At 42.4% G+C, this 13,214-nt stretch overlaps 1 protein-coding gene across 1 annotated transcript in view; it reads right to left on the reverse strand.

Moving 5' to 3' along the window:
* Window positions 1-13,214, reverse strand: part of TMEM245 (transmembrane protein 245) — a 141,303-nt gene that overhangs the window by 46,650 nt on the left and 81,439 nt on the right. Inside the window, 2 exon segments of the mRNA XM_032775312.2 lie at window positions 1,221-1,343; window positions 7,587-7,718. Of these exon segments, the coding sequence (XP_032631203.2) occupies window positions 1,221-1,343; window positions 7,587-7,718 (255 nt within the window).

Genomic DNA, 13,214 nt, shown 5'->3' on the forward strand with positions numbered 1-13,214 from the left:
CCCTTCTGCACCCCGCCCCTCTCCTGCACCCCGACCTCCTACTGCACCCCAAATCCCCTGCCCTGAGCCCCCTTGTATATCCCACACCCCTCCTGTGCCCAACCCCTTGCCCCGAGCCCCTGCTGCACTCTGCACCCCCTCCTGCACCCCAACTCCCTGCCCTGATGCCCCTCATACACTCCGCACTCCTCCTATGCCCCACCCCCCTGCCCCAGCCCTACATTCATGGCCCTGCATGCAATTTCCCCACCCAGATGTGGCCCTCAGGCCAAAACGTTTGGGACCTTCTAGGCCAGGGGTGGACAAAGTAACAGATTCATAAAAAATGCCATGACTTCTAAATTTTAAAAGCTATTTTAGATCATACTTAAAGGGCTTTTAATATTCCTTTTGCTATAAACCCTGTACAGTAGTTGGACTCTTGCTAATGAAGATACACAGCTTTATAGGCAGCAGGACACAAATAATAGTTCCAGTGAAAGTTTCTGAAACTCTGAAAACTCTAAAACATTTTAAATATACGTGGCATATGCAGAATATATAATGATTTGAAATAAAAGATTTTGGATCTTCTAACTGCGTTGCACCACTCTGCTGGCACAAAGCATCTGGAAAGCTGGATTAATCAGCTCCCTGATACACCCCTGTACAAGTAAAATTACACTTTTTCCTTCTGACTCCCTAGCAGGGGGTACTTCTATGAGAGAGTTTGATAAGGACATCTCTACAGCCTAGCATTATCCAGTTTCTATAATGGCCCCTTCAGTGTAATTGTCAGTAGCTTCCAAGTTATTTTAGGTAGCGCCAAGGACTTAACTGGCCCAACTCTATACCACTCTATCTCCATCCTTCCTCAGGTTGAGTGTATTATAGCTGCAGTGGAGGATGTAGGCATTTATCACTGAGTATAGGATGACCTGCATTATTTATGAATGGGCAAAATGGTTATCTGAAAAACTCATGTTAATAAAACCTTTATGCTGTATCACACCATACCACATACCTATCCACATATGCACATATTCAAAACAAAAGCACTTAAAAAAATCCAGTCTTATCTGTTAACAAGAATTCACTAATATTTAATATGTTCCTTTAAATTCTTCATTCTGTGGAAGATGAATTGATATCCCTAAAATCCTTGGTGAAAGCTCCTTGTTTATATCAACGTAGAGGGAAGTAAAATGAATAGTATTAACTGTCCAGTGCATGCTACTTACCAGTGAGAGCACAAAATTGAGAAGGGCTGTCCCACTATAGAAGAGGATTGTCACTAATGTTGTTACTGTGGTGAACAGTAGGCTCACATTACGACTCATCACTATCCACAAAGACTCCAGAATCTGGAAAGGAAAAGAAAGTCACTACTTTGATTAAAATTATCTAAAATATAGAAAATGCGTTTAGTAGTTTCAGCATTAATTTTCACTCACCTAGTCTACTGATTAGGCATAAAATGAAAAATTTAGCTATGCAATTGGTCTGAATCTCAATACTTACACACAGTACATGAAGTTATTCACAACTTCGTCAACTCTTGACAGGACTACAACACTTTAATATACCTGGGCATGAAGCCTTCAGAACACGCTAACTTGTTACACAGACTGTTGCAGAATGCCACCTCACCAACACTGGCTATTGTGAATACATCCTGTCTTCTGCTTTTTACACTGACTTCCCAGAGAGTATCAAATTAAGTTCAGAGTCTCAGTTCTTATCTTCAAGGTATTCAATGGCTTGGGCGCAGGGTATCAAGATGAAGACCATGGTTGACAGCTTCACTCCTCTGTCACAAGGGAACTTTCTACAATAAGCATAAAACTTGTCTGTGCAGAAGAACAGAGTGCTTTCTAAGGCCAGCCCAAGATCATGGCATTAACTCCCACATGAACCATCACAAACCTCACCACCTTCTGCTCTAACTGCAAAGCACATTTCTTTGATCTTGCCTTCTCTAACATACTGCAACAGGTTGCTAAATATATTCTATAAAAAATTCCAAAACAAATTACTCCACTGCACACTTCTCTCCCTGGGAAGAGAGAGAGTACAAACATGTGGTAGATATTAGTCACATTTTATGCACTACTGGAAGGCCGTCATATACTGTAGTGATGACCATGGCATAAAAACCTATACAGAAGTTTAAACAATGCATGCCATTAACTTAAAGAGAATTGTGATGCATGAATAATTTCTTCCCCAGGCAGGGACTAGTACACCAAGTCAGAATCCACTGTGTATATTCATACTCAATTAATAAACTCCCAAAATTGGAGTGAGTTATTTAATTAGAGTTATTTAATGGGAATTCAACCCTCTCCCCCAAGCTATTTTTCATCATACTCTAAATTTAGAAATAATGGCAAAAGGAGGCTTATAGTAGAAACCAGGCGTTGGAGTTCGTAAAAAATATTGGGTATAGATATATTATGCTGTAAATGAAAGAAAAATGTAGAAGGAAAATGTAAAACTGCCCTGGAGAAAGTTGAGGACAGTAAGTCTACCAAATAAACCTATGCTACTATCGTGACCATTTGTCTTGGGTGATAATAGTTCAATTCTGCAGGACTAAATAAGACTTCTTCCTTCAGGAAAGCCAGCTGACACCAGTAGAATTAAGACTTCCCTATTCTGCAAGGTCTGGACTGCTAACCCAAGGGTTTTGACCGTGAGACTTGGATTACTTTCATATCTCAATTACTCTATTTAAATTTTGAGAAAAGCACACACAATCTTCCAGCATCAGTTCCTTTGATAATTATGCTGGGAGAGGGATTATTTTTCTCATTCTCAAACTTCAAAGTTATGCTGAAGGGCTGGTATTTAGTTTACCTCTCAAAAGGTGACATCCCGTAAAGAGAGATAAACATTAACTCACAGAAAAGTCACTTCACCATGGACAAACTGTAAAACTGGAGAATTCCTTAGCAACAGACACCAGGATATTTAACAACTTGAGTTGGGCTCTACAATCCAATTCTGATTGCCCAAAGGACACCTCAGGTTGGAACATATAAATCACTCAGGTCCTTGAATGGCAAAAAACATAGCTAAAGAAACCATAATAGGTGAGGCTTACTGAAAGTTTTAATAGAGAGCACCCTCTGTCTTCCTGACCAGAGTATCTTCTTCAAAAATATTAACTGCTAGTGTAATGATAGATGACTTTGTGAAAGCAGCCACAGGATCGAATCTAAGGAGATATGAGCCAGATCACACACATCACCTGGAAAGCTGCAAGTGTTTATTCACAGGTTTAGGAAGGGCCATTTTACTCTCAAGGATCCCAGCATGAATTTTTAAAAAATAAAATAAAAGAAACAAACCAGCAGTATCTCTTCCTTCTGAATAATTCAGAAAAAGAAGCAAGAATTTTCCTTTTTCAGAGGCTGAATCTTAAACATCTGGCTATATATTTCATAAGCAGGGACCATGTGTCTGACAAACTGTCTTAAAGAAATCAGGTACAGAACCTGAGGCAGGAATCAGAACCTCTTCCTTCTTCCTGTCCATATCAATGGTGGGAAGAGGTAGGACTACAGACAGCGATTTTTACTTACCTTACAACAAATGGATCACTGGAAAATGGGTCTGTGCTCCTACTTTCTACTCCTGAATACACGGTACAGCTCGAGGTTGAAACACAATGGAAACTCAGGCTCTAAAGCACTTAAGCTGATTTTGAAAAATGAGACTTTGGCCATTTTGTAAATTTTATCTTAAACATTTTGGTAATATAGATTAAAGTAGCAAGTTCTCGCTTTAAGAAAAGAACCTTCTTTGTTCAATATTTAACAGCATTCTATATTTAAAATGTAATAAACGTCTATAAAGGTCAAAATTTTAAGCCAAGCATATGAAATTTCAAGAAGTATACTAGTCCTTTTGAGTTACATTTAGTATTTTACTGCCATTTAGCTAACAAGTTGATGTTATACCAACGTGCATTAAAAATAAAGAAGCACACTCAACTTCCAATTATAGTATCTCTCTTCCTCTGAATTTTATCTTCTGGGGACTATTATGGTAGTCTTCTCAGCAAGAAACAGAATGAACTACAACTAATGCTCCTAAATCATTTACATATCCTATAACTGTCTTTTCTGCTTTTAGGGCTATCGGCTCTTCTCTTACCAAAGAGGATGAATACTCATTAAGACTCCAGTGGGTGAGAAAGAAAGTTTACTTACTACTAAATAGAGTTTGACAACATAGCATCTGCACATTCACACCTTTAGGATGTGTCCAGTCTTATCTGCAGAGCTTTGGGACCTTTTAGGGTATGTCTACGTTGCAATTAAAAACCTGTGGCTGGCCCATGCCAGCTGACTTGGGCTTATGGGGCTTGGGCTCAGGGCTGATTAATTGTGGTGAAGACACTGGGGCTCGGGCTGGAGCTTGGGCGCTAGTATCCTGTGAGAGTCCATCTACACTGTACTTAAACGGCCCCACAGCCACAGCTCCGTGAGCTCGCGTCAACTGGTCAGCTGTGGGTGTCTAACTGCAGTGTAGACATACCCATTGAAATTTTTTTTTTCTTAAAATGGTTTGAATTATAACAAGAATTATGGGTTTGTTGTTTAGGAATTTACTGTTACTTTTAGCATTAGTGCTCTACTGCACACTTAAGAGTCTCAGGTTAGTGCTGGCTTACCGTAAGTTTTCAAAGCTGGGCTGCAGCCTAAAAGTTTGAAAATGCAGAGACAATCTCAAGAAGAAAAAGTTTAAGCTATGGCTGCTGCTCCTTGGCAATTAATTTAGTCTGCTAGTGAGTTCCTAGCTTCCCTAGCAAAACTCTTCTGCTACTGAATAATTAATCACCAGCTAAATGCCACAGCGGCCCCGGGCGTCAGTCTGCTAGTGCTCAGGGCAGGGGGCTTTGGGTGCCCAGAGACCCCTCCACAGATATGAGACTGGCTGGGTCTGGGGCAGGGCACCTGGGGTGCTGATCAGCGCCAGACTGAGCCCAGGGGAGCTGATGCCGGGAGGATGCCCTGGAGAGGTGTGCCCCGTGGTGGGGGAGTGCCCGGTGGCAGCGAGCAGGACAATGACCCAGCAGCCTCCGCGGGACAGTCACTGGCAGGCTGGGAGGCAGCCCTGGGATGGCCAAGCCCCAGGTCTCAAAGTGCTCGAAGGGCAGAAGAGCTGAGTCATGCTATATAGCTGGGGAAACTGAGGCAAAGCAACGAGTCACTCATAGCCACACACAGTAGTAGAGCCAGAAACAGTCCTGACTGGGGAGGAGGGGGGGGAAGGATAGCTCAGTGGTTTGAGCATTGGTCTGCTAAACCCAGGATTGTGAGTTCAATCCTTGAGGGGGCCATTTGGAGATTGGTCCTGCTTTGAGCAGGGGGTTGGACTAGATGATCTTCTGAGGTCCCTTCCAACCCTAACAATAACAAAAAAAAAGGCTTTCATAACCTACCTCAAAAACTTTATTATCTCAAAAGTACTACTGCATACTAGGTTAAATCAACATCCTCACCTCAGCAATACTGGCATTAAGAAACAAAAATGTTTATTATGTCCAAGTATCAATGCTCTCGTGGCACACAATCACGTTTTCATCTATTTTAATTTGCAACATCAGACTGAATAATATTTATGCAAGGGGTCATGTACACAGGAGCCAGCAAGGGAATGCTGCCCAGAAAGGATGCATTTAAAATTTACAGCATCACACTATGCTCAGTCTAATTTACATCATAAAGGACATGAGTGTGGAGAGAAGGGACAGGTGTTTCCTATAACTGAGGATAAATTGTGAGTCCATGGCTACAAACAGGAAAGCAAGTCAATTGTGAGGTTGTTTTTTTTCCAACTGCAAAACCAAAACTAAAAAGAAAAGAAAATTGATGTATCTGGAAACTGTGTGGCTGTTTTCTAAAAAAGTAGTTTTAGGTTTCAGCCCTTGAAAATATTTATCCTCTTCTCCATTAAATTCATTATCATTCTATTTTATTCAAGTTACCCCCATTCACCATGGTATCCAAGCACCGTCCAGCAATGCATTAAGTAACATGAGTAGCACCTTCAAGTGTGTTTCCTTCTCCACTTGTCTTGCTAGATGGGAAATTGCACATGGATTTAAAAAAAAATTGTGCCATGCATTTTTATTTATGAAGGGCAAGGTCAAATAAACGTGCCTCATGCATGCATAAGTCAATTTAAGGAAAGGATTAAACAAATCATTTTTGTAAAGTGAAAAAAAAAGGTTCACTGAAGTAACTTTGCCTCGACTCCTGAAGTAACTTTGACTCCTGAATATGGAGTCAAAACTGTAACATCTTTAGAAGCACAAGATATAAGGGACAAATACATACCTACCAACCCATGGCAAGAGGTGCCTCAGGGGAAGTGTTAGTTTAAATTACCTCCACAAGAAACGCTGAAGGTTAGCAGAGAAGGTATTTTTGGAGATAAACAATAATGTAAAGATTTTTTTGTTGTTGTTTTATAGTGATCAAGTCAAAAACTTTAAAAAAAGTGTCTGCACTATAGTAGCGATTCTGTACGTTAACCATTCCTGACCTAATGCACCATTTGAGCGTAAGTCAATTGCTTCAGTATTGACTGGTTTCAATGCTATATTTTTTTTTCTTCAAGGAGGTGAGAAGACCAGTGCATTAATTCAGGGAACCACATAGTGCAAAATATTAATTTCATTCTTCACAGAACTTTCACAAAGAAAGAATAAACTGCTTTCAAAACAATGAATAATAAATATGGAAAAACGAGACCAAGGAACCTGCCTCTCAACCTCTTGATCGATATTTCCTTCAACTATGACCTAAATAGACTGAATTTTTAAACAGAAAAATAGTTGCTTCGGGTCAAACATTAAATTGTTAGTCTTATCAAAAACTTTTTAAGTCTGTTTTTGCCACATTAGAATTTTTCAGCTAAGCTAGAAATATTTAGTTTTGTAACTATGCACATGATTTATTTCCTTGTTAGGAACTTGAAACAAAGATACAGGCCATTTTAATTCAACATCCTTGCTTTCTGCTCGGTGATAGGCAAATGGTAAAATTTACTTCAAACAAAACTGTAGTGATCAAAAAAAGATAAGAAAGGAACTGTGCCATAGAAATGGAGCAGTATGAATTTATTGAAAAAGGAGGTGAAAGAAATGAACATTTGACCCGAAAAAAAAAATCACACCTCGCCAAATAGAGATTCATATTAATTATCGCCAAGAAAGAGTGAAAAGATTAAGGTTTACAGAAACTAAAACATTTAAAATCTAACCTGCAGACCACACAGTAATCTTGCAACAATGATATCTATTGGGAGGGGACAGGCTGAAGGTGGAACAGATTGTATTAATATGGATACTGAGAGTAGGAGAGTATTTACTGATCATAATCCATTATGTTTGCCACTTTGCTGATGGGGAAGATTCACAACTGGTGTGACAACAGAGCCTCGGATAATACTGGAATAGTTCCTTTTGCCTCTATAACTTTTCATGCATTCTTGAGTACTGTGTTATCTTGAAGGGTGAAAATCACATTAGATGTTCAGATCAGTTTACAAAGAGAGTGTTAATGAATAGTTTAATTGATAAAGATACATACTGAAAGAAATGTCTCAATGTTCTCATGAACAAACGAAGCAATATCCTGCCAGTCCAGAATGTCACCCAGCCAGCTGTTCTGACGATTTATTTGCAGCTTGTGGCCTTTGTGTCTTCCAGAATGCGTTACATTCTGAAAAATAAAGCAACAGATTTAAGATACAAATTAAATCTTAGCAATTTACATAGAGAAGTAAGCTACCGAGACTTGATTTAGAGAGTGTACGTCCACTATGTGGCTTAGCTCTATTTTCATTTGCACAAGACACTTCCAACTGCACTTTCACAAATATTTAAGTTTTTATATATTTGTTCCCCCTTATTAGCTGTTAAACATGTACTTTGAAAATCTAACCCAGAATGCTTTTTAATAATGAAAATTAAAATAATCTGTTACATAAGTTTAGGAGGAACAGAGTTCCTCCAATAGGAAAAATGGGTTTAATTGGACTGATTCTCAGTAGCTTGGCAAGACCATCCTTTCCCTTGGAGTGCAATTCTTGTGCTCCAGAAACTAAAGCTTTCATCTAAGAAAGTAAGTTACTGACTGAAAAGAGTAATATCTTCCAGAGGACAACCTCAAATAATTTGAGAAGCGTGAACTACACTCACTTATCTCAACCACGTTATCTGTTAAAGCCTAAGTATGATTCATTTTAGCTATTTTCTTGCTTGCTATTTTGCACATGAATACCTACACAATTTCATGCAAGCAGCATACTGTTTTTTCCAATATAACCATGGGTGGAAAATGCAAGTGCAAGCTTAAATAATTGACCATTCTTCCCACCTTAGTTGGGGCATGCAATAAGTTTGCATGCTTTAGTTTGGTTATGCAATAGATTCTAGGGCAATGGTTTTCAAACTTTTTTCCTGGTGACCCAGTAGAAGAAAATTGTTGATGCCTGCACCCCAATAGAGCTGAGGATGAGGAGTTTGGGGGTGTGGGAGGGGGCTCTGGGTTTGAGGGGGGCTCAGGGCTGGGGCAGAGGGTCGGGATCTGGGCTAGGGGTGCAGTCTCTGGCATGGGGCCAGGGATGAGGGGTTTGGGGTGCAGAAAGGGACTCCAGGTTTGAGGGGGTCTCAGAGGATTGGGACGTGGGCTTACCTCCAGTGGCTTCCAGTCAGTGGCGCAGCTGGGGTCCAGAGGCAGGCTTCCCACCTGTCCTGGCACCGCAGACCATGCCACGCCCCAGAAGTGGCCAGCAGCAGGTCCATCTCCTAGGCAGAGGCACGCAAATGGCTCTTGCCCGCAGGCACTGCTCCCCCAGCTCCCATTGGCCAGGAACTGGCCAATGAGAATGCGGAACTGGCACTCAGGTAGCGTGTGGAGCCCCTTGCGACCCCTTCCACCACCTAGGAGCCAGACCTGCTGCTGGCCGCTTCCGGGGTGCGGCACGGTGTTGGAACAGGTACGGACTAGCCTGCCTTAGTTGGGCAGCACAGATGATGAGACTTTTAATGCCCCAGTCGGCGGTGCTGACCACAGCCGCCATGACCCTTTCGTTCCGCAACCTATTACTGGGTCACGACCCACAGTTTGAAAAAAAATCACTGTCCTAGGGCACATAGGGACTGATCCAATGACTGCTGAAATCAGTTGAGTGCTTCCCATAGACTTTTGATGGTACTGAACTGGATCTTCAATTACCATCACTTCACAAAAATTAACTGTACACATTGCAAATAGAGCATACTGCATTTTGCACACCCAAATCGAATGTGAATATTTGAAAATGCTGCTATTTATACAATTTGTATACTTATATGCACAAATTTAGCAATTCCAGAGTATACAGTTTGATACACATAATATTTATGGTATTAAGACCAAAGGAAACAAGTTCTGTAAGCAGTAGCTAAAATGAACTCCTTACAGAAATTTTAATCCAGTTATGGAACTGCATAATGTTAGGAACCTATGAATTGCCCTACTGGGTCACACTTGAAGTCTATCTAATCTAGTATCTTGTCTCTGACAGTGGCCAGCACTTTCAGAGGAAGATGCAAGCACCCTGAATAAGGCAGATGTAAGACAATCAGCCTGCTATACTAAGGCCTGGTCTACACTACACGTTTAAACCGATTTTAGCAGCGTTAAACCGATTTAACGCTGTACTCGTCCACACTATAAGGCCCTTTATATCAATATAAAGGGATCTTTAAATCGGTTTCTGTACTCCTCCCCAACGAGAGGAGTAGCGCTAAAATCGGTATTACCCTATCGGATTAGGGTTAGTGTGGCCGCAAATCGACGGTATTGGCCTCCGGGTGGTATCCCACAGTGCACCACTGAGACCGCGAGAGGTTTGTTGATTTGTGTGGCGGTTGTAAGATGTGGGTTGGTTCGTTTGTTAGTGAGCGCTTGTGGCGGTTGTTGCCCTGGGCTCGGTTGGTAAAATTGGTATGATAGATTGCGTGCAAGTAGTGTTTGTAGAGAGGGATATTGATAAATAGGGGTTTGGGGAGTGTTGGGTGTTGGGAGTGAGCCGCGGTTTATTGTCGGTTCGTCCCGAGGGCCAACGAGGAGGCTGTTGTGGGGGTAGGCGTTGCTAGCATGAGGATATGAGTCGGGATGGGTGAAGGGAGTAGTCAAGTGATATTACGGGTGTGGGTTGGGGTGGAGTTAAGCCGGCGGGGACATAGTTGTTGGTTCTCGTGTCAGGATTAGGGGGGGGTGATTGTGGTTCGTTGTGCAGGTTGTGTGTGGTTGGCCGTGTAGCAGGGTGGGCGGAGGGGGCAAATCGATCGGTATTGTGGCCACTCCGGATGTGCGTAGTGCCGATCCACAATTCAAGTTGCATCGCTCAGCCAGTACGCAACTGAGCATGAATCCTTCGGGGGGCAAGCGTTGGTACGTGTTTTTTGACCAGCATCTAACACGTCTTGATGCCAGTTGGGCGTTGGGGTCTGAGAGTGTGGGTGGTGAGCTGACCCGGTGTAGTGTGTCCGAGTTTAAAAACAAGGGAAATTGGCACTAAGGTCGATTTGTATTTTTTTTGTTTTTGGGGAAATTGCCAACATTAGTGGTGTTTTCGTGTTGTTGTTCGTGAGTTGTTTTCGTTGCTTTTTTTTGGTTGTTGGTGTTTAGTGTATGATGCTTTCTTGTGGGGCAGGGTGTCGGGCTGCTAATAAAAACAATATTTTTTTGGTTTGTTTTCCTGTTGGCCAGTCGTGGAGCTTTGTTTTGTTGTTTTGTTTCGCTGGAGCTTCAATCGTGAGGCTGCACTAGTTAGGTTTAGTTAGGTGGCAATGCAAATATCGTGATTGGTTTATGGTTTGGTCTTTATAATCTCAATAAATTGGTGGAGTAAAGTTCTTGTTTTGGCTTGAGGCTTCGGCAGGGTATTATCTGGGTGGACCTTTAGCGGGGGAAATACGTGATCTGATCAACTTGCTATGGGGAGACGAAATCTGGTTTCTAGTTTCATTAGAGCTATCACGTTTAACAGACATGATCGAGAAGTGCGCGGATATGTATGCGTATTTAGAGAAATAGAAATAACTCCAGGCTACACAGTGACTTGCTTATTTCTTGACTATATAGTCATAACGGTATAAGCCAAAGAATCAAATGGACGCTCATGAGGGAGGCGTACTGAGACTCCAGCTATCCACAGTCCACAGCAGTCTCCAAAAAATATTTACATTCTTGGCTGAACTCCAGTGCGTGGGTCAAACATCACTGTCCGGCATGGTTCAGGGTATAGCTTGACATTGACTCCTCCGCCCACCGTGAAAGAAAAGGGAAAGAAATCGTTTCCTGACTTCTTTCAATGTCACCCTACGTCTACTGAATTGTCTTGTGCTGGATATGATCGTCGGATTGCTGCGGGCCAGTGTGACAGAGCAGTATCCCGGTTGTCTCCTTGCTCCTCTCCCTGGCGCTGGGGCTGGGCAGATGTGCATTGTGGAGTGACTGCTAAGCCATCCTTGTCTATGAGCCCCGTTGAGTGCTCCTGGCTGGCTCAAGGTGAGGCTGGCGTGAGGGCCGGGTATAAAAATAGGAATGCTTTTATTCTGATTCCCGTTAGTCATGTCCAGTAGTTTTGAGTTACAGAACGCGTTCTGTGTAACTCATCCTCTCATTTCATAGAACTGGGGGCGTGCAGGCTCCAGTCAGACCCTTTCTTTTCCTGGTAAAAAAAAGATTCTGTACTGCTGATACTGTTCATAGCACCTGGAGGACTGTCACCTCCCCCTTCTGTTGTATATCTCACTACAACGTCATGTTTCTTATTGCCTGCATTCTTTATGACTTCATGACACAAATGGGGGGACACTGCACGGTAGCCCAGGAAGGTCGGGGTAGGAGGGAAGCAACGAGTTGGGGTTGTTGCAGGGCACCCCCGGTGAAGGCATGTAGCTCATCATTTCTGCGGGATCTGACACGGAGCGCTGTGCTCTCTGATAACACTGGTTTTCTCATTAGTACACTTGCCCTATATTCTAGCAGACTGACTATGTATTTTTAGAACCATAAAGGAGGGATCGACTCAGGGAGTCTATTCCCAGTTTTGCCTTGTGTCCCCCGCGACCTCAGCCGGGGGACCCATGATAGCAGCAGCAGTACAGAACGACGATAACCGTCATACTTACTGCCAATTTACAATGGCATCAGACGGTACAGAGATATGACTGATAATCGTCTCTGCTATCATGCAAAAGCAAATGAATGCTGCTGTGTTGAGGGTCAGCTGACATAATGCCGTCTGTAGCGGCATCTTACTAGTGAGCACCATCGTTGAACAGTAAAAAAAAAAAAGCTGAATGGGCTCCATGGTTGCCGCGTGCTATGGCGTCTGCCAGGGCAATCCAGGGAAAAAGGGCGCGAAATGATTGTCTGCTGCTGTTTTCCCGGAGGAAGGAATGAGCGCTGACATTTACCCAGAACCACCCACGACAATGATTTTTGCCCCATTAGGCACTGGGATCTCAACCCAGAATTCCAAGGGGCAGGGGAGACTGCAGGAACTATGGGATAGCTACAGAATAGCTACCTACAGTGCAACGCTCCGGAAATCGACGTTAGCCTCGGACCATGGACGCACGCCACCGAATTAATGTGCTTAGTGTGGCCGCGTGCACTTGACTTTATACAATCTGTTTTACAAAACCGGTTTATGTAAAATTGGAATAATCCCGTAGTGTAGACGTACCCTTAGTGTCATCTTGGCCTCAGCGACATTCTGTGACAATGAGTTCAGTCTAATTACATGTGTGAAGTAGTATTCTTTTACCGGTTTTGAATTTACCACCTTTCACTGAATGTTTTCTTGTTGTTTGAGACAGACAGGGAGCCTCTTCCCCCTACCTTCTCTATACCACTTATTGTTTAACATGTCACCTCTTATTTATCTCCATTTTAAGGTGAACAATCCCAATCTTCTCAATCTATTTTCATACAAGCTTTTCAATCATTTATATTGACCTTCTCTGAACTTCCTCCAACCTTTTTTGAAAAGTAGTGACCACAAGTATTCCAAGTGAAGCGTCAGCACTGATTCATATAATGGTATAATAATATTTTCTGTTATGTTTTCAATCCAGTAGCTTCAGCTTCCTAATACCTTATTTGCTTTTTGACCGTAGATGTACGCCAAGCAGAGGTCCTTCTTGAACTGTTCAT

This window comes from Chelonoidis abingdonii, chromosome 2 (assembly GCF_003597395.2).
Source record: "Chelonoidis abingdonii isolate Lonesome George chromosome 2, CheloAbing_2.0, whole genome shotgun sequence".
Lineage (NCBI taxonomy): Eukaryota > Metazoa > Chordata > Testudines > Testudinidae > Chelonoidis > Chelonoidis abingdonii.